A 26,443-nucleotide genomic window follows, 5' to 3' on the forward strand; every position below is an offset into this window, starting at 1 on the left:
GGATTTAGACCCATGAAAGAAAGAAATTCACTCTAAAAAAATGATGATGCAGAGTCACGTTGCTGACCCTGGGGCTCTGCTTCACACCACATCAATGAGTTAAATATATCCTATAGATCAGTTTAAGTACAAATAAAGTAAAGTGAAAAGCTTTAAAATGTATATACCAGAGCAAATTAGACCTGGCCCATATATTTAAACCTGCCTTATACCATTATTTCATCACTATTTATTTTATTAAGTAATTTATTATGTGAGACGGGAAACTGTGAACGAAATTGCCCATTTTGGGATAAATAAAGTTTTTCTAATCTAATCTAATCTAATCTAATTAGCAAACCATAATGTCACTTTACACGCATTAAGGAAGTATGTCCGTCTGTCTCTGTGTCCAAACTTTGACTGGTACTGTACTATATATATATATATATATATATATATATATATATATATATATATATATATATATATATATATATACCTTCTCATTCAATGGTTTTAAAAAAAAAAAAAAAATTATACATTGTAGATTAATTAATATTGAAGACATCCAAACTATGAAGGAACACATATGGAATTATGTGGTAAACAAACAAATGCTCAACAAACCAGAATATGTTTTATATTTTAATTGAATGAGAAGGTGTGTCCAAACTTTTGACTGGTACTGTATATATACACACACATCATTCAGAAGTCAAAGCATTATATTCTCATCTTCTGATTAATTTCAATGTTATTTAACTCCGTACCCCTGGCTCTACTCTCATCTAACATGGGATTAAAAGGTAGTAATTTGCATAATCCAATTAAAGCGATTAATCAGAATACACTTTTTCAGATGTAAAACAGAAGAAAGTGAACACTGGGAGCAAACATTTCCAAATCCATCATCATGTTAGATGTTGTTGGATGTTTGTGCATAGCATGAAGCAAACCCAGATTGTTTAATAATGTAAATGACCTTTCTGTTGTTCCAAAAATGTATTGGTCATCTAATCTCTGTATGATATATGTAAATGGTTTATTTTCAGATGTATAATACCTAATGTTACACAACAGTAGACTAGGCACTGCATTCAATTCAAATTATTCTGTCTACTCCAAAAACACACACATGCTATGCCATACTACCACACACTATGTGGTCTACTACAAAGCAGCCTGGGCGTGTGAAACAAACCAAACTTAATTTAGAAATTGGTGGTAATTACAAACCCCTGAATTAAATTTCTCAAGCATAAACTGGTAGGAATTTTGCTTTCCGATTCAATCTTCAGAAAAATAAATCAGCAACAGCATATACACGTGCTGCAGACCTACAACACATCTGGATGCAGACATATCCAGAGCATACTAAAGCTGAGATGTTCACTGGAAGCAAACTGCGCTTTGTCTGACAAGGCAGAGGAGCTCATGCAGTTACATGCTGTCATACTGTAGAAGGTGAGGAACTCAGGTACTATGAGTAAATTACACTGCTCCTCGCTGATCCTTTGACAGGTCTGTTTTGTTTTTTAACACTCAGATGTGATTTTTATTTTACAAATTATATATTTGTAAATACTGAACTCAGACTAAGTGAAGACACAATTCAAAGGCATAATGCTTTATTTCATAGATCATCCATAAACCAATACATTAACAAATGTTATTTGTTCTTTTTTTATAAAATTTGGAATTTAGAAACATTACAAAATGTATACATACAAAGGTCATTATTAAGTCGATTATTGTTTTTGCATAATTTAGTGACAGACCTTCTGCTGCTTAACACATTGGACAAACATGAATGATGGGGACACCCAAAGGCTAAAATAAGTTGCATAAAATGTTTCTGAATTTCTGTTTCTTTTGAATGTTTTTGGAAATACTCTTACTCCTGATTAACTTTAAATCTAAATGACTGTTAACTCTATTCATTGAAAAATATTTCATTGGCATTGCCAAGTTCAGTCCATACTGTGGTAGAAGATACCGAGATGATGATGATCATGGACATTATCTCAAAATAAACAACTGCAGCCTCAGAAGTTACCCAAGTTATCTCTTTCCGGCACAAATGTGGTGACCTTTCTACAGTGTAGCTGCATAATTAGTTTTCTCCTTGCATACACTGAAATGCCGTGACTTAAAGGTTAACTTCTCCCAGCTGTTATATGCCAAGGTCTTCGACACACTGTTTGAATTGAAGGAGAGTTAGATGGCTTTAATCCTTCAAAGCGTTTGTAATCGGACAGTGATGTAAGTTCACATATTTCTAAATATCAGTTTCTTGTGATGATCCAATTGACTAACCTCAAATGTCTGAGGTGAAATATGTTGACCTAAGCAACAAGTCTAAATACGCAACAGCCGACACTAATAAAATATCGGTTATATAGCTGTACGCAAAATAATGGTAGTTATCTCTGGGGCACAGACAAGGCTAATAATTAACTATAAAACAACTAAAAGGTGGTTTAAGATGCCGTGTCTGACAGTAAATCAAATCTTAGCAGGACTGCGTGCATGGGTAAAACAAAAAAAAATCCAAATAAGTTATAAATTGAGCCTGTGTTCCACTCAACTGAACACTATTTTTTAATAAAAAAAATAAGAAAAATATACAATGATTAATAACTCAAATAACAATGAGGTAGACTGTACAGTGGTTATTTCAACTTACTTGCCATCATAGCCTGTCTTAGTGCCAACCTGTCTGCATTGCAACCCATGTGACCCACATCATGCCCTTGATACCTTACTTGGGGATATATCAATAATTTGACGTCAGTTGACCAGCCCAGCCGGACAATACAAGACATTACAGAGGTCCCAACGATGTCTCTTACCATGCCAGTGGTGCTCTGCTGATGCAGACATCCTAAGCCAAACTCAGCAGGGTGCAGGTGGAGGATACACTGGAAGAACGCTCATGGACACTGTTGTTATTGTCCAGAATTCCTGACACAAACTGTGTCTTTGAAGAATAGCGGCATCCAAGCTTGTCAGCCAGATTGGGGCAGAGGGCCAGAGCCACCCTTTGGAGGACGAGGTGGAACTTCCTTCGGAAACTTCGGTTTACCCAGAAGTAGAAGATGCAGTTGAGGAAACCATTGGAGGTCGGCAGCCATACCACCACAAACTCAATCCACTCTGGTACGCTGCTACCCGAGACTGCTGTGGGGCAGAAAACATGGAGATTGAAGTGGAGCAAGTATTAACAGCAACCGTTAACACAAGACATCAGCTCTTGAATGAGAGAAGTTGTTGACCTTTTGTTGACCTTTTTTATGAAAGGGTCACAAATGATGTCATCTATAAATTGATACATCCATTTTCAGAGATACGAGGTTGGTGGTTCAAACCCCTCTACCGGCAACATGCCGAGGTGTCCTTGAGCAAGACACCTAACCCCAAGTTGCTCCCCGGGCGCTTCATTGCAGCCCACTGCTCCTCCGGGATGGGTTAAATGCAGAGAAATAATTTCCCCATTGTGGGACTAATAAAGGATTGATTATTATTATTATTATTTCCCCTGACAGCAATGATATGAAGCCATTGACATTTATATTCTAGATATAAAAGTAAAAAAAATTCACTGGTAGATTTGGCAGAGTAGAGGCAACCAATTTACATTGAGGCTCACTAGCGTTTGGACAGCAGAACGCTTTGAAGTTGAAGTTAAGACTGTCAGCTTAATTTTGCAGGGATTTTCATCCATATCAGATGAATTACAGCCTTCCTTGGAAAAGGTCTTCACTTCTAAAAATATTCAGTGACTCCACTTACAGTCTCGATTACTCCAAGACAGCGCGGGGTTGGGGTAAATGAGAAAAAGTCAAAAAAAGGCCAGAGTCATAAAACTGGCCATTGGGTCAGTATATTAATGCCCATAATTACATAAATTACTTTGACAGCTATTTCTATCAGCACAGTCACAGCTGAAACCGATAGCCAGAGAAATAGCCATTAAAGGTCTCTTTAATTGTGAATGCAGCTTTCAGTAGATCTTTAAATACTTACTTCCGTGTTGTCTTGCTACCTTTGAAACTAGAACTTTGACCTAAGCATAAAAATACTCCCATATCAACAAAGCCCTGGTTTTACATTGACTTGACGTTGTCCCTTAGATTCAAAAACATTTTACCCAAAACAGCTGAAAGCTAAAAATCATACACAATGACACCTCATACCTATATGTGCCTAATTAGTCATTGCAGAGTTATTTTGGCACTTTTTAAATAATTTTAAATCCACTGGGATGACATCAGGAGCTTTATTTCTAAAACCCTGAACTGCCCTGTATTATTAAAGAACCTGGCTTCACATAAACTGCATTCCAAAACAGTTAATGCCATGTATTCTAGATATACACCAAAGGGATACAAATATTCTAGAGTTTTTTCAACATATGACTTCCTCAGATGATTCTTGAAGCATTTGTCTTCATTTTGACTAAAGTCACTTAATTAAATGTGTGAAAAGGAGCCAGAATATGGTAAATGTGCACCAAACAAGATGTTCTCACTATGAACTATGCAGGTAAATTTAAACTTTTACCATGATTGCTAGGGAGTTTGGTCTGTAGGACAGCCTCAGACATCCATCTATCCATTATCTATATCCCACCAATATACACTGATAAATAGGCAGCTGTATGATAAAATCAAGTTTCAAAAAGAGTGTCATGAACAGAATAAGGGAAGAAAAAGGAAGTTATCTATAATTTGCATGGCAGGCCCTTTCATTTTATTTTGATTTATAGCTTACCATTGTAGATCATAGCTGCCATGCAGGGTGTCCAACAGGTGTAGTAGGCTGCCATCACAGGCACGAGCACTCTGGATGCCACATTGTGTCTCCTGCGGTGCGCACAGTGGTATTTGCGCAGTTTCAGTCTTTGTCTCTTTGCCGCAAACCACACTCTCAGGTTTGCGTATGTCATGATGATGGAGCATGGAAAAAATATAAAACACGTCAAGCTCAGGGAGTATCCAACATTTGTGGAGTAGGACGGATTGCAGACCAGGGATGCGGTTGAAAAATGAACCTCGATAATGCCATCTGGAAATGATATTGGAGAAAGTAGAAAGGGGGGGAAGCACCAGGCGAAGGCAATCAGGAGCAGTGTCCTTCTTCTTGTCATCAGATATGAATATTGCAGCGGGTAAAACACTGCAATGTACCTCTCCAGGCTTATCGTGGCCAGTGTGTACATGCAGGTGGAGTAGACGGTGGCATTGCAAAAGGCCACGATATGACACAGAGCATCTGGCCCCTGGGTGTAGTCCTTTAGCAGACTCACCCACAGATTCAAGGGCATGACCAGCAGTCCAAACGCAGAGTCTGCAGCAGTGAGAGAGAGGAGAAAGTACCGATAGTTTCTTGACCAACCAGCCACGGAGGAAGTAATAACCAGGAGAACTGCAATATTTCCCAAAGTGATCATCGCGCCCAAAACGATAATTATGCATACTTTGACGGACCGGTGAGTCAGCTCCTGCAGTCTCTGAGGGTCGACTCCTGGCAGGTTAGAGTCGGCAGAAGCTGAGAAGTTGAGCGTTGAATACATTTTTCCTCACAGTGGCATGGTAGGGACCAAAACATAAAGCACGTGAGGCAAAACAAATGGGTTGAAAGACAGTTAAAGTACGCAAAAAGTCAACGCAAATGTTTGGGGGTTACATTCGAAGGCAGCGCTGCAGCTGCTTGTAGCCTTTTACCTCAACAATCAGAGGCACACCTGGTGCAATCAGGGTTGGGTGGTGACAGTCTACTCCACTGTCAACATTTATTTAACTGCTATCAGAATAATTTGCTTTGTCATTTTAACTATTTTTGGAAATTGTTGAATGTATTTATATAATTGGTCTGTCAGTGGCAGTTATATTGTGTGTTGTTTCTACAATAAGATACATTAAGGTACTCTTGCTGTTGTACATTATTTTAACTCAGTACAGCATAATGTAAATACTTTTTAAAAAGCAATTGAGGGATATTATATTTCATGAAAATGATATGCAATGGGTTGAAAGACTGTAAGGTGAAAAGTCAATTTATTTAAGGCTACAAAAGTTTTGCAAAGCAGTGTGAATTTGTTTGTTTTTTGGTTGAGACTTATTGACCACGAAGCTATAAGTACTAAGTCTAACCTCTCAGGCTTTTTTTTTTGTCTCATGTTCAGTCTTTAGATCAAAAGAGCACCAGTTTTTTTTATACCTGCAGTTGTGAAGTGGCACTTGTTCTCTCTCTAGATGTATTGATAAACTAATATATGCTTATATGTGCATGTGCGCATAATACGCAAGTTATGCAACCAATATGAGATGTCTGTAGAAACTTTAGGACAAATAGCTTCAAACAAGTATCAAAGAAGTGGTGCTAAAAAGTGGGCCTTCTCTCCGTATTTCCGGTACATCTTAATACAAATTCACATGTCATAAGTCCATTAGTACTTTGAGTGTTATTGGTCACTGTAATCACTCTTCTTCATATTGCGACTTCTCTCTGGGAGATGGGAAACAAAGTTCACAGTTTTGTGTAAAAGCTCAAGTTAATCTTGTGAGATTTTCAGAAATCTGAGTTAGCCAAATCAAGCAACCAATAACACAATCTACTTATAGCATGTGACTAATGTATTGAGATAGAAAAAAATGAATAGAACAAATCTTAACCTATCCTTTAAGGTGGTATTTAGGCACACAATCACACTGTTCCTCTGTTTCTGCGACATGCAACTGATGCAGTTGCCTTTGGGGTATCAGGATTTTCTAATGCAATCTATGCAGTGAGTTTTTATTTTACACATTAGCACATTATACATGGGTGCTGGGCTATCCACACTACATAATATGTAGGAGCTGACCTGAATGCTCTCTGTCTTTATTAGATACAATTAGCAAAACAGTTTCAGCCCTGCAGGGCTTTCATTGCATCCAGTAGGTTTGTCTCATTAATTTGAATTAATAAAGGTGAATGTAAAGTGTGGCCTCTACAGTAAATACTGCTAAGAACTATGAATCTGTCTCATGAATAATTCATATGAAACATTGTGGTACAACTTACCTTGGAAAACAGAGCTAATTTGAGGTTTTTACAATCAGCATTGCTGTTATTTAAATGGTTCTGTTTGTTTAAAGTTGTCCAGTGGAAGCAAATAAAAAATGCTACTATTGACTGTATCCACAGCCAGCCCTTCCATCAAGCTTCAAGTTTGCGGGGCAGCCCACCTTGGCAGGTTTCATCACCCACAATAACATTGAGTCAGTCAACAATTCATCACCATTAAGGTCCCACAGAAGATATACGCTCTGTCACAGCCGCGGTAGCCTGACATCTTACAACCAATCATGGTCCAATTTTCCCCGATCACACACCATCAGTGTCAGGCTTTCCTCCACCTCCTGTTCCAATGACAAGTTTAAGTGTTTTTGTCTGCACTGCTGAGTGGTAGCTGCCATCTTCTCTCCTTTAAAAAAAAACCCAGACAAACTACATGATGAAAGGGCAAAGAAAAGGGCAGGAAAGATTGTCACTGACATTTCCCACACAGTTAACCATCTGTTTCAGAGGTATTCTTCTGTGTGACAGTCAGTCCATTAACCAGCACACTTTTCCCAGGCACAGTCACCCACTTTCCTGCATCCCCGGGGACACTAATAACACCTATATGATTTATTATTCCCCCAGCAGACAATCAAACAATGTTACAAATCTAGTGGCTCCCATTTATATGAAAAAGATTTTAAACTTGATATCACAGTAAATACATCCTATGACCTTGAAAAATTGCCTTTGTGGAACGTTACTTAATGTATACATCAACAGAATGAACAAACACATTGGTACATTACGCAGAAAACATTTGGATCAATAACAAAATGTTATATTTGTATCGTAGAATTCAGGTAAGAAAATAATAGTTTCAACTCCATGAAGATGTCTCTCTGCAGAGTCCTACAGTGTGTTACAGTATGTAGCAGCAGAGTGGGAGCTGCTACAGTGTGCCTTGGGAGGACTTCCCCTTTAAAAAGTATACAACACACACACATACACACACACGCACAGGATTGAGTGTAAATATACATGTATATACAGTATATGGACCTAAGACACACAGCTTTACTGTTCTGCTACCACAGTTGGATGCCCCAGAGGAGAAATGAAAGGCTTCTGTGTTTGATATATGTGTTTCTAGCTGTCCTAATGAGTGGATTTTTTCTTGGTGATGTCTAACACAATACCTTTAGGAGGGGGTGGACTCAGGCTCTCAGGTTAATATTCTCAGTCCTGCTCCCACATGTGCACTCCTTCATGGTCTTTGCACAGTCAATTGCATGCTCCTTACCTGATTCTGTCTCATTTTGAAAGGATGCGGAAGCACCAGACCGTCACAGATACAGCACAAAATGCTATATGTTTCCAAAGTGCAAAGAGTGAATGGTAGCTACTTTTTTGCAACAGGCTGATTTCAGAACCATTTATTTTTATTTGACTAAAATGTTCCAGTTTTGTTCCATTAGCTGTAAAATATTCACTGCTTGTCCTTATGACGCTAAACAATTTACTCACAACCATTAAAGTGGTTTGTCAGACAATGTAAAGCCAATGTTTGTTTTTTAAAAAAGGAGCCTATTGCATATGTTGACAAAAAGAAGGAAGTGCACTCTGAGCCATTTACTTATCCTCTCAGTTCATTCATAAATCCAGCTGCCTTCAGAGTGTTTTTGTGTGGCTCAAATCATGAGATGTTTTCATGTAAAAGAAAGTGAGTGTGTGTGTGTTGGGTCTATTTGTGTGGGTGTGCACACACTAGCAGTACTTGCCCAAGGTGTATTTGTAAATGCAGTTGATCCCATGCGAACATGAGTGAGCTAGAGAGAGGATGAATTTGTACATGCTTGCAATTGAAAAACCTGTGAGTGGGTTGACTCCTCCATTGCCCAGCACAGTACAGTACTTCCTGATGTGGAGGAAGGTAGCCATTGATTTTATCTGTCTGTGCATGTGCGCTTGTGTGAGTGTTTGTGTGGGCAGCAACACTATCTAATTCTATGAGTGGGGGTTGATGCATGATGTTTAAGAGTGATAGTATAGAGGGGGGAGGGGGGTTTGATGGGCAATTGTGTGAAAACTGGATGTCCGTCTTGACAGTCTGTCTAACTGATAACAGTGCGCTGTCAGCGCAGACAAAACCAACCAGGCAGGTTGGAAGTTATTAAAGTGGTGTCTAAGAAACATCCTATTTGTGCCTGCCATGGACTCTTTATACACAATTATGCATTCATATAAAAAATATACAGAAGAAATAAAGATGAATCATATTCAGATTCAACTCCATACAAACAATATTCATATGGCTCTGCTGCTGTATAATCCTTCCATTCTTGGACTAGATGCTTAAATCCAAAGAAAGTGATTCCAACACATTATTACATTTGTTTAATGGGGACAACGTGTGTGAGGTTCCCTTTGTGTTGAGAAGAAGGTATACCAGAGCTGAGAGAGAAGCAACAAGACAACTTGTATTGATTGAGTTTAATCAATTAAAGTCAAGTGTAAAGTAAAACAAGCTTAGATTTTGGATTTGCAGAGAAACATGCTACATTCCTAAATGCTGTGTGTGGACTGAAATATATAGCAATCTGGTGCTCTAAATCCCCCCCCCCAAAAAAACAACAACAACTCCTGGATGATTTAAGTAGCACACATTGACCCTGTTACACAATGTTTGTATGTCATAGTGCCTCTGCTTCTCTCCTTTGTACAGAAATACCTACACTGAGACTAGAATTTAGGCCTTGCATAACAGCTATTCAACTCTCATTTAAAATCCCTGGCTATTGAATACCATAGAAAATATGCTTTTCAGAGAATCACCATTGAATTTCATTAATGCACTTTTCTGTAGTTCAGATTTTGCAACCACAGTACCATTCTCTAATTTCTCCTATAAAAAGGTTTGTCTGACATTGAAGTGACCCACCAGAAAGGGCCAATCCTGCTTTGGTACCGCTGTGCATTTATTGTTATAGCATCAGCTTTAACTAAATGGATGAATGAATAAAAGTGTGAATGTGAGCTACAGGGTCTCCTCATTAAATGTTCTACAAATATAATACTAATACTAAATGTGTTTTAGTTCTCAAAAGTTTATCCAATGGAAAACTGTAAGCTGTTTAACGGAATCAACTGGTCAAGAAAAGCTGGACCCATTGATTTGATCTTTAATGTTTTGCCAATGGTTACAACTTGCATAAAATAACATTCCTTTGGTAGCCCTTCTGGTCAGCAGCATGCAGACTTATTTTGAAGCTCCCCACTGACCTGAAATAAATGAAATTTGTCATATATAGATTTTAAGGTATTTCAAGTAGATTTTTGTACTGCAACTTTTACACTGTGCATTGTGTGTACATTTCGTATAGTCTTATAGTACACAGTATAATATAAGGTAGAAGAGACATTGCAAAATATTTTAATCAAGTTTAACATATAGGACAAAAATCTGATCTTTCTTCCTGCAGTTTATCTGAACTTCTATTGACCATTTCTCAGCTTAAACAAGATAAGACAATTCTCTCTGTGCTAGCAGAGGTCACCATTGCTCTACACTCTAGTTCTGTATCTCCTCTAAAACCAGACCCTGCTTGATTCATTCCACTCCAGAGGAAATTTTGATAAATATAATATACTCTTGTGTAACTGCAATAATAACGTTGAATGTAAATTTTCTGAAAAATGTTACCAAAAGTAAGTTCTGCAAATAATGTGCTCGTCTTTTCACATACAGTACATTACTTCACAATTTATTTAAGGCATAAAATATGATATGGTATTTGTATGAATATATTTTGTTTGGTAAAAATTGACTGTGAGATAATACATTTTATTTGTGAGAATGAATTAGCGAAAAAATGCTTAATCATATATGCAGCATATCTTTCTGAAAATGGGAATGGGAAAAAGCAGGAGACAGTATTTACCTTTATAAAATTGTTTAGTCTCTGAATACCCCATGCACTAGACATCACCCAGACCACCGTCATTACGTAAGGATGGCCAAGAGGTCAGGCAGGAGAGGAGAGAAAAACATTTTTTGCAGCACTTCTCTAGGCTAGCACTAATAGGTAAAGAGTAACAGTAACAATACATAATAAAGCGGACAGGAATAGAAAAGCTTAATTCACAGCTTAGGTTAAAGTCTTGTTTGTGATTGCCCTCTCTGCAAAGCTGATGAATTTCTCTTTTACAAGTTGGTTCCTGTAGATTGTGCAGAGAAATGTTTATTATTTGACGTCATCCATGTGTGCGTCAAAGGTCTGATGCTGAGTAACATGCAGTGAATGACAATGAGCTGTGAGTGGCTAAAACAGCTGCAGCTTACAGTTATGGGAACAGTTTTCAGCTTTCCTCACCTTAAAAAAGGCAGAGTTTATTAACAGCCTAATAATAGGCTTTTCAACAAAATAGTTCTCATGAGAGAGCCATCAACAAACATTCGTGTTTTCAAAATGACTGTGTTGAATGTGGTTTATAAATGTTGTTACTTCTGTCTATATAGAAAATAAAATTATTATTTTTATTAGTTATTCATAGTTATTCAAGAGCAGTCAATGTTATGTGTATACTGGTAGTCTAATCTTACATTGAGTCTAATATCAAACAAAGTCCTCTGACAGTACAATTCAAAACTAAAAGCTAATTTCTAATGTCAGCATGCTAACATGCTCACAATAAAAACATCAACATATTGATGTTTAACAGGTGTAATGTTTTTTATGTTCACCACCTTAGTTTTACATGTTAGCATTCTAACAATTCCTAATTAGAAACAAATGCAACTGAGGCTGATGGGAATGTCATTTGTTTTGTAGGTATTAGCAGCATGTGTGGGAAATGGTCATAAAATGCAATTCATTGTTTTCATGTTCAGAGACCCAAATTGTCCATTTTGTTTGTGTCTCTAGTCATGAAAACAATGCCAATTGAAAAAGCATTTAGAATCCTTTTTCGTGTTGGACACATTGATCAAGGCCATCCATGCGACTAAGCAATGGCCAGAGCTAGTGACGTAGTATTAAATACCGACAAAGACCACTTAGGGTAGGCCGGAGGTGAGGTGGATGGTCCAACAAACACAAGGTCGGGGGATCACCAAAGTCCTTAGATTCATCCTAAGGAAAACATAAATATCTGTGCAAATCAATCTAAAAGTAGTTTAGACCTTTCTAAAGTGGTGGACCGACTGACATTGCCATTCGTAGAGCCATGCCGATGTTGTGGCTAAATTAACAATGGAACCCTTTTTTTTGTTATCTGTAAATAGTATGTGATAAGCCTATTATAGATTGTACTGTATACAGACACACACACACCAGTTCACAGGCAGCACATAAAGTATGTTGGAGTGGCAAGTACAGAATGGTTTATCTCACGTTTTGAATACCACATTAAAAGATCAATCAATGCAATGCACACAACGCCAACTTTTTTTTTCCTGCCTCAGGACTGCTGTCAAGCTTAATAATGAGCATTGTTTAGATTCGTCTGTTGGGTAAAATTACTTTATTTACCATGCTAACAGAAAATCTAATCGGAGCTGCCACAGATAATATTGTTGGAGAAAACAAAAACACGTCCAAGCGATTACCGAATAAACAGAAGAATGCTTATCGGCCGCCTGTGTCTTGAGCACCAGACTGTGATAAGAGTCATAATCATGATTCATCTGCAGGCTCGAAAGAAGAAAGCTATTTTATATATTAGTTGATAGTATGGTACCAGTTGTTGTCAAGACTCAATAATGGTGGTGTCAGACAACGAAGGTTTTATTGCACATAACATCATCTAAAATATCTTTCCAGGCGGTGCAATCAGAGTTGATGTATGGTCTTTAGTGCTGGAATAATGGCAAAGATGTCATTCATTCCTACACCCGGAGTATTTTGCAAATTTGATCTGCATTAAGTTAAAGTTTGAAAAGTTGTAAAACATCAAAATTAGATAACATAAAAAAATTAAGGCTTTTTTATTTTAATTAAAACTTCTGTATGTGTGATTAAATAAAACTCTAACTCTAACTAGTGGCATAATATCCATCCATCCATCTCCTTCCGCTTATCCGGGGCCGGGTCGCGGGGGCAGCAAGCTAAGGAGGGTCCTCCAGACGTCCTTCTCCCCAGCAACACTTTCCAGCTCCTCCTGAGGAACCCCGAGGCGTTCCCAGGCCAGACGAGATATATAATCTCTCCAGCGTGTTCTGGGTCTACCCCGGGGCCTCTTACCAGTTGGACGTGCCTGGAAAACCTCTAAAGGGAGGCGTCCAGGAGGCATCCTGATCAGATGCCCGAGCCACCTCAGCTGGCCCCTTTCGACGCAAGGAGCAGCGGCTCTACTCCGAGCTCCCTCCGGATGTCTGAGCTCCTCACCCTATCTCTAAGGCTGAGCCCAGCCACCCTACGAAGGAAGCTCATTTCGGCCACTTGTATTCGCGATCTCATTCTTTCGGTCACTACCCAAAGCTCATGACCAAAGGTGAGGGTTGGAACGTAGATGGACTGGTAAATCGAGAGCTTTGCCTTTCGGCTCAGCTCCTTCTTCACCAAAACGGTCCGGTACAACGCCCGCATCACTGCTGACGCTGCACCGAACCGCCTGTCCATCTCCCGCTCCATTTTACCCTCACTCGTGAATAAGATCCCGAGATACTTGAACTCCCTCGCTTGGGGCAGTGACTCACTCCCAACCCAGAGGGTGCAATCCACCGTTTTCCGGAAGAGAACCATGGCCTCAGACTTGGAGGTACTGACTCTCATCCCGACCGCTTGACACTCGGCTGTGAACAGCCCCAGTGCGTGCTGAAGGTCACGTTCTGAAGAAGCCAACAGAACCACATCATCTGCAAAAAGCAGGGATGCGATTCTGAGGTCCCCAAACCGGAAACTCTCCTCCCCCGGCTGCGCCTTGAAATCCTGTCCATGAAAATCACAAACAGGATTGGTGACAATGGGCAGCCCTGGCGGAGGCCAACACGCACTGGGAACAAGCTCGACTTTGTGCCGAGTATCCGGACACAGCTCTCACTTTGGTCATACAAGGACCGAATGGCTCGTAGTAACGAACCAGGTACCCCATATTCCCGCAGTACCCCTCACAGGACTCCCCAAGGGACACGGTCGAAGGCCTTCTCCAAGTCCACAAAACACATGTAGACTGGATGAGCAAACTCCCATGCACCCTCCAACAGACCTGCAAGGGTAAAGAGTTGGTCCGCTGTTCCACGTCCAGGACGGAATCCGCATTGCTCCTCCTGAATCTGAGGTTCGACAATCGGACGGAGCCTCCTTTCCAGCACCCTGGAGTAAACTTTCCCGGGGAGGCTGAGCAGTGTGATACCCCTATAATTGGAGCACACTCTCCGGTCCCCCTTTTTGAAAATGGGAACCACCACCCCGGTCTGCCACTCCACAGGCACTGTACCCGACTTCCACGCGACAGTGAAGAGACGTGTCAACCAAGACAGCCCAACAATGTCCAGAGCCTTTAGCATCTCCGGTCGAATCTCATCCACTCCTGGCGCTTTGCCGCTGAAGAGCTTTTTAACTACCTCAACGACCTCCGCCAGGCATATGGACGAGACTTCCCCTGAGTCTTCAGACTCTGCCTCTTCCACAGAGGACGTGTTGATGGTTAACAAACCTGGGGACCTTGTTTCACACCATGTTTGTTCACACACATGCAAATAACTGAGAAAACAGCCACTTCATTGGCTCCTCACTGCTGGGCAAATTGAAAATATTCTGATGTTGAGCGCTATTTCTTTTCCTATCCATTTTACAATAGACATCTTACAAACTGCCATTGCTGAATGATACAGCACTGCACTCATGGAGAGCTATAACTCTCGCTATTCTTTTTCCCCTCCCCCTCAATCTACATCCCCTCCTGTTCTGGGTTCACTGCTCTTTATCTAAGAAGGAGCAGGTGCTTGCAGAAGAATCCCGCAGGATTTCATCTTAATATGAAGCTTGTTTACCATTCATGCCCTGTTCACTATCAGTGTGTAGCTGCTGCCTTAGTGTGTTGTAGAGAAAGGGGAAATAGATTTCTGGTATCCAAACATTAGAAAACGCAGCATATTCCATCACTGAATAAAAGCTGAACTGAAAGTGGCCCCTTATCATGTGGTTGACAGTTACATATATATTATGGAGTTGTCAGCCCATTATTGAGAGGTAGCTTCTCAGTATGATACATTTTTTGTTCAATCTTCCTTGTTGCTTGATAAATGAGGCTGTGTTTATTGTGGGTGTTTTTGGTCATTATTTCCCTTTCCACCATTCTTTCAAAACCACTATCTCTCACTTTCAGGTTGCACAAAACAGCAGGTACAGATGTCTGTTTCTGACCTGTGGAGGGAACAGGCTGTCCTGTGTTTATTTGGTACCCTGGTGAGTCGTACAACATGGGCGGTATTCTGTCCAGACAAACCACTGGTAAATAAATTATTTCACTGCGTATAGTGATTGCATAAATTCATATAAAAGGTTTTGCAAATCTCAAAGGTCGCATAGCTTGTTATACAAAGTATACTGTCTTCCTAATGGAATATTTTACCCAGGTGTTTGAAATGTCCTCATTAACACCACTATATGCTTAAGAAAAAAACATGACTAAATAATATAGCACAGTCCCAAGAGAACCTCTTTGATTACATTTTTCTTTATTCTGGTGAATTTCAAAAGACTACAACACTGTAAACCCATTTAGAACTACAACGGTGCCCACAGTAGAGTGCAGATTTCCTGTGTTCCTGCAACAACCATGCTGCATTGTGTGGTTGAATGATTACAAGCTCGATTGGCTAACCCCCGTTCAAACACCAATGACCTGTGAGACAAACTTCTTTCAAACTCATGAGCGATGTATGCAAGCAATTTGCCTAGAATTTTGCCATTGTATACTGAGTTGTGAATAAGTACAGCATTGTGTGTTAATTTTCTCAAAGACAAAAATTTGCTACGGTATAGATTATTTGTCTATTATGAGTCTCTATGCAACAGTTTGTCAGTACAAAGCTCCACTGTATGAGGAGCTTTTTTTTATTTCTTTTAAATTATGTTTTTCCTGGTTTTACAGCAGTTAAGATACCATATCTCAAATAAAATAATATGTTAACTGTATGAATAATCAAAGTATTGTAGCAGCTGTATTAGTAACTAAGTGAGTAAGTAAAAGTAATTTATTTTTGTTCTAGATACTTTTTAAATTTAATACACATATTATCATAAAATCCAAATCTTATTGAAAGATAAATATCAAAATATAAAGAATTCAACTAGTTTTTATCAAGGCTGCCATTTATACACTTCCTGGTCAGTTTTTTCAGTCATGAACATCACTTCAAATCAATCAAACAATCTATCAAAACACACCCACGTGGGCAGCAACGCAATATATGACATATTTTCCCCATCTATTCTACTTTCTTCGGTCAACCTAGCAGCTATACAATGCACTGGTTATGTACAGGCCTTATATAGGTTGATATTCCACAAATGAGTCAATTTATGAATCATTAAGGCAGCAATACTGTGGCAGCCAAGGTGATAATGAATATGGATGTTGGCAGAATCGCTTCTGTCAAATGGAGGCTTCAGTATGGGCACGCTGGCACAGAGCAAGAAATGTGTTTTTGGCTGCTATTGCATCCCATGTGTCACAGAATTGACAACTCTCTTTCATCCCCTCCATTTACTGTCGTTTCCACTTGTGCTAGCCAAAAGGAATATGAGATTAAACAAAAAAAACTGCGTATGTTGGTTTACATTTATGTGTTGATTAGTTTGAGACAAGAGAAAATAGAAACTATACAGAATATAAGTAGAGTTTGCTTATGTACAATAACTACATTTTATACATAATGTTCTTATCAGACTGAAACAAATATGATGACAACAGAGGAAAACAAAGGAAAGACTTGTAGCTTTCTGGTAGAGCTTGCTGGTATTGTACACTTAAATGTAAAGGAAAAGGTGTAGATAATATCATTAATGTCATTTTGACAAGTCAAATATCTGTAATGCAAACGCGTTGTTTTTTAATCAATTTGAGATGTACCTCACAATGGATCTGTACCACAACTACAATTTGAAAGTTTCACTGACAGCAGTGCTTTATTTTTCAAGATCACCCTGCAGCCACTTAAACACATTCACACATGGAAGCTGCCCAGTACAACCAATGGTCCCCGCTGCGGGACTAATAAAGGATTATCTTATCTTATCTTATCTAATGAGAAAAGAGCAAGATTTGTCCTGCCAGGTTGATGATATTTAGACAACCACTGCCTCAACTGCTAGAGATTGTATAAAGCACTTTGTATTTTTGTATCAGAACATATTTCCATATTTGTGGACAGAACATACAGTATAGATCTATAGCTGGGGTTAAGGCTCAGTGGTTTGCATATTTTTTTTCTCCCAGGAGAGTTTTGGACTTAAATCTAGATTAGTCGTTCCGGTCGGCTGGGTTGAGACCAACAGGTGAAGTCATTACAGCACAGTATGTTTTTTTGTCAACATCACACATTTGTCGGTAAATAACACATTTCTAGCTTTTGCTCTGAGATCATGTTTCATTTATAAAGCCTGGTGAGAATATTCATGAATATTTCTACATATTTTCCAAATGTAAATGAGTACTTATTAACTATGTTTTTTAAAACTGTCAGTTAAAATATGGATTTTACTCATGTAGAATACAAAGAGTCAAATGCTTTCTCAAACAGAGGGCTCCCTTTGAAAAATTGCCTTGTCTTCTCTCAGAGTCACATTTCATTATTCAATTTAATTCTCCACACAAATTAGGCAGAGAAAATAGTCTGCAGATCTCTTTTACAGTATTGAGTGTTCACTTTTTTAAACTGAATAAATTCTGGTTAACTACCCAACTATTGGGCAAAGAAGCATAATTGAAGTTGGAAACTATTTCACCTTCAGAAAGTCTTCAACAGCCTTGACTTTTTCTAAATCTTGAGGCGTTGCAGCTAGAATACGAAAGTGATTATTCGATTGAATCTAATTCTATCAAGCAGTACTGAGTTCAGGGCCTCTGTTGGCTCAATATAGTATTGGTTTTTTAGGGTTTTTTTCAGAGCTCGGGTGGACTCATTTACAACAGAATATAATCTGACCAAAGCAAATAATCTCTTTGGTAATGTATATCTCAGTAACTGCCTTTCTATTTGTCTCTCCAACTCTTAAAGAAAACAAACAAGAGTGCAAACTTGGCCGTTTTCACTACAATGGTCCAATACAATGCCCACCTTACTGATGACTCCGCACCAAACCGCTTGTCCACCTCCCGCTCAAATATACCCTCACTCCTTAACTCTCTCCCTTTGGGCAGCGACCCACTATCGGCCTGAAGGGCGCAATCCACCGTTTTCCGGCAGAGAACCACTGACTTAAGAATAGTGACTCCCATCCCAACCGCTTCACACTCGGCTGCAAACTGCCCCGATGCTTGCTAAACTTTAGGGTTTGATGAAGTCAACAGGACCACATCATCCTAAAAGAGCAGGGCTGCAACGCTGAGGTCCCCAAACCAACCAGTCTCCTCCTTCTTCCCTGCGCCATGAATTCCTGGCCATGAGAATCACAAACAGAATTGTTGACCAGGGACGACCGTGGCTAAGGCCAACATCCACTGGAAACGTGTCTTAGAAAAATAAATATTTTAAGGAATGAATATTCTATTTGAGTGTATCAGGAGCAATAACTATGTTTTCCACAATATTTGTTGTGATCAGTGCTGCAGTTTTATCCTATTGACATGAGAAACATTTTACGTGGAATACAATCCACAAAGGCAGTTCAAAAGAAGCTTTCTGTTACTAAAACTGTCAGTTTTCTATCGTACTGATCACTGGAGCATATGGAAAATAAATTGTTTTCTAAAATCATGATATGACATGCTGAGATTAATGTTAGTGAAACAACGGCCAACTTCCAAAAAAAACAGACCGAAAAAAGTAAAATAATGAATGACTTTGAGAGTGAATGCAGAAGGAGACTTGAATGGGAATGAGACAGGAATGTGAGAGATGGAGCTGTCTGCCACTGACCAATGACTGCATGATGATGCAGGAACCCTAATTATCAGACAACTCATTTAGTCTGACAGAATGATTCACAGCCACTAGAAGTATATGTGCTGTATCCATGGTGAAACTCAATAACACACACACACACACACACACACACACACACACACACACACACACACACACACACACACACACACACACACACACACACACACACACACACACACCCAGCACTAAGTCAGACACTGCTACTATATTGATCGATGTCTGCTTAAAAGTAGGGAACGAGAAAATTAGCTTTTAGTTTTTTTGTGTCTTATTTCTATCATTGACTTAAAGAGTCTTTCAGTGGAGAACCATAACTTGTTTTTTTATTTGTTCAACTTATTAAAATGTTTTTGATGTTTGCTTTATTTAGAAAATTATCAGAATTTAGTGGTTACCTTTCTCTCCCTTCATTTCCTGTCGTCTCTAACGTTGGCTATCTAATGAAGGCATAAAATAGCCAAACAGATAATTGATCACAGTTTACTTAACACACTTAATTCGGAGACAAAACACTTAGATGGCGTGTGGAAAATGTCATTTACCCAGCTTGAAATATTGAATTTTGGCAATTAATTGAATAATATAAATAGTTGGTCACTTTGGTATCCATGAGCACTGTCTGTGTAGTGATATTACTGTGTTAAACAGAATGTGTTTCACTTGTTTAACTGTTGTATTTGCATAAGAGAAAAGAACATGCACCGGGATATTACCAACTCTCTGTAACTGTTTGTCTTGCAGAATTCAGATATGTGGAAGAAGGATGCTGTTCTTTTTGTTGGTTTTCAATTAAATACAAACATAGAGATGAATGTTGAGAAAGTGTGAAAGAGATCAATTCATAGCCGTGTTTTTCAGACCATGGCAACTCAATTATGCTAATTTCAAAAACACGGTTGTAGCACCGGCAGTGATAAATAGCAAACACTTAATGCTGTTTTTTCCTTATTTTCTCTATCAAAGGGTTTAACTTCACAAGATTAAAACTGTAATCTGTTCTTATTTTACATTTATGTGTAGACACATGATCAAAGGCATTCACCAGAGTTTTCCGCTGCCTAAATGTAACTACAATTTAATACACCAAAACTTTAATAATACTCTAGACAGATTTTATATTATAGCTGCAAAACCAAAAAGTCGTTATGTTAAGTTTGTTCGGACCGGCTTCGGAAACAAGGAACAGAAGAACTAATAATAACTAACAATACACACATGAAGGGAGACTGTGACTTCAGTCTATGCTCAGGTCTTCCCTTCACTATATCTTTACGTAGCATATAGTTATTTGCTGCATTTAATGCTCTGAATCTCGAATTTAGCACCTTTAATCTATGCACTGAAAAAGTGCATAGATTAAAGGTTGTTTCCATGGTAAAATGCAAAGATCTACAATGATTTTAGAGGCAATTTCCTAAGGTGCTTATTTTTAAAGATAAAAAGCTTAAAATGTATAGTTACATTGATTGTTTTTCCTTCAATAAACAGTAACTTTAATTGTTCTAGCCTCTCAGTCCAAATATGTTCCACGTCTCACTTTCTTGACACAGGATAGGAAATTGGCATAATCTTGGCACCATCCCTTAAGAAAAAATCTGTGGCAGTGATAAAGTGTCAGTCAAACATTTTAAAATGTCAGGCACATCGATATGAGGCAAAGCGTAGGTGGAGGTCTGTTTGTGCCAGAGGGAGTATAATAGAGAGAACTTCAGGGATGGATTTTTCAACTGCTGGAGAGACATCACACTGCCTTTTAACACTAAGCCATGGACGGAATATCCAAAGAACAAAAAAGCAAAAGGAAAGAAGCGGGATGATACCTAGGTAAAAGTGTGTGGCTTATTACCATTCCTCGCCTTTTCTTCTGTCATGGCCTCAACTGCCCAATCTGTTATATCATATATAAACTAAGCACATATAAACCACAGGCATGTTTACAAACAAACTTAGAGTTTCATTCATAGATGGGGAAACAATACATTTTTGTTTGTCAAATCATTCTAATTGAAAATATTTACTACTACATTGATACATTTGTTTTCATGCGTTGAGATGCGTTGAGATGCGTTGAGATACGTTGAGATATGTACGCATACTTCATACTTCTGTTTTTAAAAACATGAATCCACAGGAGGGTTTCCATGTAAGTTAGTTGAAAGCCCAAAGCAACCAGTGGCTAAAGGGAGCCTCCATGTGTCGATCTCCAATGCAGAGTGGCACCAACAAAGCAGCGGTATTTGACAATCTGGAAGTGAGAACAGGTTGATCTGGGAGCTCTGCGGCAGCCTTCACTTCGAGGTGTTGTTGTTGCAAGGCGTTGTCAGCGTTGTGATTTCTTCCTTCACCTCTTCTAAACCAGTATCATCCCACTCTCTCAGGCCTGTCTTTTCCTGGACTATATCCCATGTCTGCTGACGATGTTTAAGTGCCTCCGTCTCCTTCCAGGGATATGGCCGTCTGTCTCTGTCGTGCCTTCCAAGGTCTCTCTCTGGTGTTCCATCTGTTTGTGGAGAGACTGTATTTCTTACCTCTGTCCCTCTAGCTTGGTGACAAACTCAACCACCTTCTTTTCCTCACAGGCGCTGTGGCTCTCAGGACTTTAAGCCTTTTATGTCTCCTTTTTATGGAGCCATCTTTTCCACTCTACAGTCCTTGAACTTCCTGGCCAACTTGAAGGCACACAACCTCTGGCTTTCAGCCTTGTCCTCCACACTCTCAGTCTTTCTCTATGAGGTTGCTGTCTGCAGTGGTGTGTCTCTGATGAAAGCGTTGCCTCTTCCGTCGAGCTGATGATGTTTAACCCAGTATGATTGGTTTCAAAAAAGGTGTTCCTTCAAGGCATCTAAAAACTAAAAGACGTATTAAACATCCTCCATTTTAGATAGTTTTTTTTTTAATGATTACCATCCTTATCAAGACGTATTGATTGATTGTCATTCTGATTTTGAGTGGGGTTTTCTTACATTTGGAAGAATTCCCAGTTTCACTCAAGCTTTCTTTATTACTAAAGAAGAAGTGTATGAATGGCACTGTGTACTGTACGTCTTCTTGCAGTATGATCCTCTGATGGCTCGATATCAACTTTACCACATTGGGTACAAAAACAGCAATATTATTCATTACTGTAAGAATAATATTTTAACAATGAAAGGTTGTCTTTTCCATGACATGAGTTCAAATATTTTTTTCACTTGTAAGGCTCTTTGATGGCAGGATGGTAAACCTCACTGCAAGTCGCTGAAGATCAAAGGTACTCATTTCAAGGTAGCACTGCCTCACTTACAGAAATGACATTTCGGAGGATTTAGCCATCTGTATTTTGAAAAATTTGACTTTGTAGATGATTTAGAGGAAGGATAAAGTATTACACATGATTGAAAGGAGTTGAAATACGGTCATTTTAAAATATTCACGATAAACCATTGAATAACGGTCGTGCAGAGCTGTTGTGACTAAAGGGTTTATAGAACAAACAAATACTGTATCGGTCTCTCAGAGCATGTGGCCATTGTCATTTCAAACAAACTAACAAACACAGAGCACATCCTGTTGCTCATAAGGATGATAATGAGCAATGCACATCAGGCAATATCAACACGTATATGTCTCAAGAAAACTTTCCACTGAGAAGTTTTATTATTCACAGCAGGCTGCTGAATGTTCATGCCGGTGATCTTTCTGACTAAGGGTCAACCTTGTCCCAGCTGGCTTCTGCTTTGTCACTGTGACTCTTCCCTGACCCCAAGCAACCTGCCTGTCAAATGATATGCAAAAGATAAACACAAGACAGCATAGTTTAATAACAAACTCTGCTGCATACCGAGTGAAAGACGACAAATATGCATATTATCTTTATCTTTAAAAAGTGCTTGACTCCCTAATTGTTGGTATGTCACTACAAAATCATAGGTTATTGAAGTTTTCCAATAGGATTTTTTTAACCACCTTGGAGCATAAAACATGTTCTCCATTCAAGACTTACATTATATTTCCTAATTTCCACAGAGCCGTAATCCATTTCAAGACACTACAACACTAAACCAATTTGTGGAGACATGAAACTTGTCTCTTTAAGTCTTTTGTTATATTACCAGTGAGTAGTAAATTGCATTGTCCACATGCTGTGCAGAAAGGCATGTTTCAAGGTAAGAGACTATTATTTTGAATCAAAGAGATTATGCCAAAGATACATCGTAGATAAATGTGTAAAATGTTGCCCAAAACATCCTCAAGAGGTTAAAAATCAGCACACAGCATGGTGTTTCTAAACAAAACACAAACTTTCAAGGCATATTTTAATGAGATATTTTAATAATACAACACTGTTCTTCTGCCAAGCAGTGTTGGTCTCAAGACAAAAATATTTTCGCTGTCAAATCTGTGCGTTGATTAGATTTTTAAATAAGGATTCAAACTGGAACGGAAATATCTGTTATATAATCATTTTAATAAACTATTAAATTGTTTTCAAGTGAATTGGTTACATTGATTCTATTGATCTGTGTAATATCCTGGCTGCAGCTCAGGAGACGAAATAATACACAGAGCACTCTTCCAAAGCGACCAACACTGTCTCACATAATGGAGCTGCTTTATGCCAAGTGCATGCTGCGTTCCCAACCTTGCAGCTTGTGTTCTTTTTTATTGTTATATTTTCAGGGAGTGAACTGTGGAGGTCATTAACTGCTCAGACCCCTGAGGACGCCTGCTCTGTGTGAGTTCAGGTGGATGACAAAGCCTGGTGCAACCACATTATTCCAGCTCAAAATCACCTGTTTAGAGACTTTTTACCATCACCAGTTTGACCAGAAGGTTTAAGATGCCTGATGCACTTTACTGACTGAGTCTGAGTGTCGAATATATGTCCTCAGTGTAGCTGATACATGCACACAATTCAAATGCAGTGGAGTTTTTATCAATCACGGCCACGGTTTTTGGGTTGTACTTCAGCTGTCAACTTAGATTCAGTGCGCTTGCGTCCTGGCAAACAGCTCAATACAAACACCAAGAACAAATATAGGTAGTTTTATCTGATAGTCTGTTTGGACAGCACAGTATACATGTGGCTTTACAACCTCACAATTGCAAAGAACTGCTAGTTTGTCCACTAAAAGTGACAAATAATCTGCCAAGTGTTCAATGAAGCTGGAGAATAGTGATAGCAGAGAGAGACAGGAAAAGGCATATTGAGCTCGCTCCACATCTGAACTTCAGCACACAGTGGACCTGTGGAGAATCAATAACATTGATCACAGCTTTGTTGTACAGACAAGGGTGTATAGGAGGAATCAAGAACTTGATAAATATGCTGCTTGACTGCCAAGAAACACAGCTTATTTAGCTCTGTAAAAGTTGCTTTCTATAAATAGAGAGACGGACTGCGTGTGGAGGAGGCAGACCCACATCCCTGTTAATCAAATGCTCTATAAATTAAGTGGAGCACTTGTAAATTCTATTGGTGGGCTTATCATTGGAAGAAGGTAACATGGTTCCTTTAGTTTGTGAAAATTTTTGCTGAGCATTAAGTTTATGATATGCTCCTTTTCAATCTCAATTATTCCACCTTCAAGCATTTTGTGGCTGATGGACAATTACCCTTAAAATCAAGTCTCTTTGATGTTGTGCATATTTTGTCATCAAAACCTTTTCTTTGGGATGATGTTTCACTACCTCCACACAAAGTACCTGATTTCATGCAAGGGGAAGTGAGGGCTCTGAAAATTAACATTAAATAACAGTGGGGATATGGGGGAAGTCAGGTAGTTGTCATTCATCCGTGCAGTCGGTCTGGAAGTAAGTACCAAAGAGGCTTAACCAGGAAGTGCGGAACTGCAAAAAAATCTCAAACCTACTCTCTCAGCGATTCAGTGCTCTGACTGGTTCACTGTTTCTTCTTCATCTCCAAGCTTACTGGGATAAGCAGGAATGCCTTGCCCCTGCTGTTGATTGATTGTCCAGAGTAAGCAGAAATTTGATCTATAAATTGTCCTCAATGAAACACAGCCTAATGGCAGCGACTGAAGGCATGAGAGTGTGAATAGGGTCCTTCATAGAGTGGTCCGTCGTGCCCAGGTGTAAGGCAGACTCCCTGAAGAAGCTTCCTCAGCTAAGCGGATGAGCTCCAAGCGTTCAGGCCTCACATACCATTCATGTTTTTTCATTGATATATCGTTGAACGCATCACATTGATGGTGTGGTCTTTGCTTGTTGATATATAGATTCAAAAGTGATACTGTCCTCCCAAGGAAATCAATTGTTTCAGAAAGTGCTCCTTGTGATAAAGCCCTGGGTTTATTTTGGATTAATTCAGAGACTATGATACTTTGTTGTTTTCTCAACTTCCCCGACAAAGCATTTTTTGGATTTGCTACTGCACTTATTCTCACCCAGTACTAGCTTCTTCTCCATGGCAACGCTGGCCGATACCATGCCAAAGTGATGGACAAAAGATGATTTCACTAAAACAAAGCTGAAATAATTAAAACTGGTTGTCATTTCATAAACCTATATCCGTGTCAACACATTTGGAACAGCCCAAATGGAGAAAGAAAGCTGAGCATACAATGTGCTGATGATTGGTAACTAATCTCTTGGGGATACTGATAAAAAACACACACACTGAAGAGCAGGACCAAAATTAATCCCCACCAGGTGTTCAAAAACAGATTTGGGGAGATATTTAATTCACCTGCCAATAACACAAGTCAGCCAACTCTCTTTGACCGTTTGTCTCCGTCTCTCAACTCTTCTTAAAACTAAGTGTGAGCATGTATGTGTGTGTGTGTGTGTGTAGAAGAGTGTGTAGTGGCAATAACGGCACATTAACATTTATAGCATCCACACCATAGTGGGTCGAGAGAAATTGTTGACAGGAAGTGTATTCTGGCCTCCAGATTAATCTATAATTAAAATGGGACTTGGACCCCTTCACTCCCTAAAGGGCATTATGTGCTTGCAAAACACTGAGACAGTATCAACATGACTGTGGTGTACTAATGAAGGGACAATGGCAGTAAATCAAAACAGAAAGTCCCAGAAGAAGCTTTGACTTTATCCACACTGGGCAAATATTTAATGGACCAACATAACCATTATCAAGTTCGTAATGGACTATAAACCATTTCTGTGCGTCACCCACTCCTCCCCAGATAATATATGGCTGTTAGCAATATAATTCTGTGTAAGTGTTGCAAAAAAGGGTTCTCTTCAGTCAAACTGGCCCAGTTTAATTAAAGACATGCTTTTGGGATTAATCAAACAAACATGTTAATACCAGGAATATCCTCTCTATAAAGCATC

General features: G+C 39.0%; 1 protein-coding gene across 1 annotated transcript; it reads right to left on the reverse strand.

The window, feature by feature from the left end:
- Positions 1-1,663: 1,663 nt before the first annotated feature.
- zgc:162592 (uncharacterized protein LOC561993 homolog) lies at positions 1,664-5,736 on the reverse strand. Its single transcript, XM_054618869.1, has 2 exons — positions 4,756-5,736; positions 1,664-3,162 (listed from the first exon to the last, which is right to left on the reverse strand). Exons 1-2 carry the CDS (start codon positions 5,555-5,557, stop codon positions 2,867-2,869), a joined length of 1,098 nt encoding a protein of 365 aa, XP_054474844.1. The 5' UTR covers positions 5,558-5,736; the 3' UTR covers positions 1,664-2,866.
- Between the last annotated feature and the right edge of the window lie 20,707 nt (positions 5,737-26,443).

Source organism: Anoplopoma fimbria, chromosome 2 (genome assembly GCF_027596085.1).
Source record: "Anoplopoma fimbria isolate UVic2021 breed Golden Eagle Sablefish chromosome 2, Afim_UVic_2022, whole genome shotgun sequence".
NCBI classification, from domain to species: Eukaryota; Metazoa; Chordata; class Actinopteri; order Perciformes; family Anoplopomatidae; genus Anoplopoma; species Anoplopoma fimbria.

Excerpts from the sequence above, each read along its gene's own strand:
- zgc:162592 (XM_054618869.1), bottom strand. The coding sequence starts at position 5,557 with ATGTATTCAACGCTCAACTTCTCAGCTTCTGCCGACTCTAACCTGCCA. Across the intron at positions 3,163-4,755 it reads GGCAGCTATGATCTACAATG|CAGTCTCGGGTAGCAGCGTA; the intron begins GTAAGCTATAAA and ends TCTGCCCCACAG.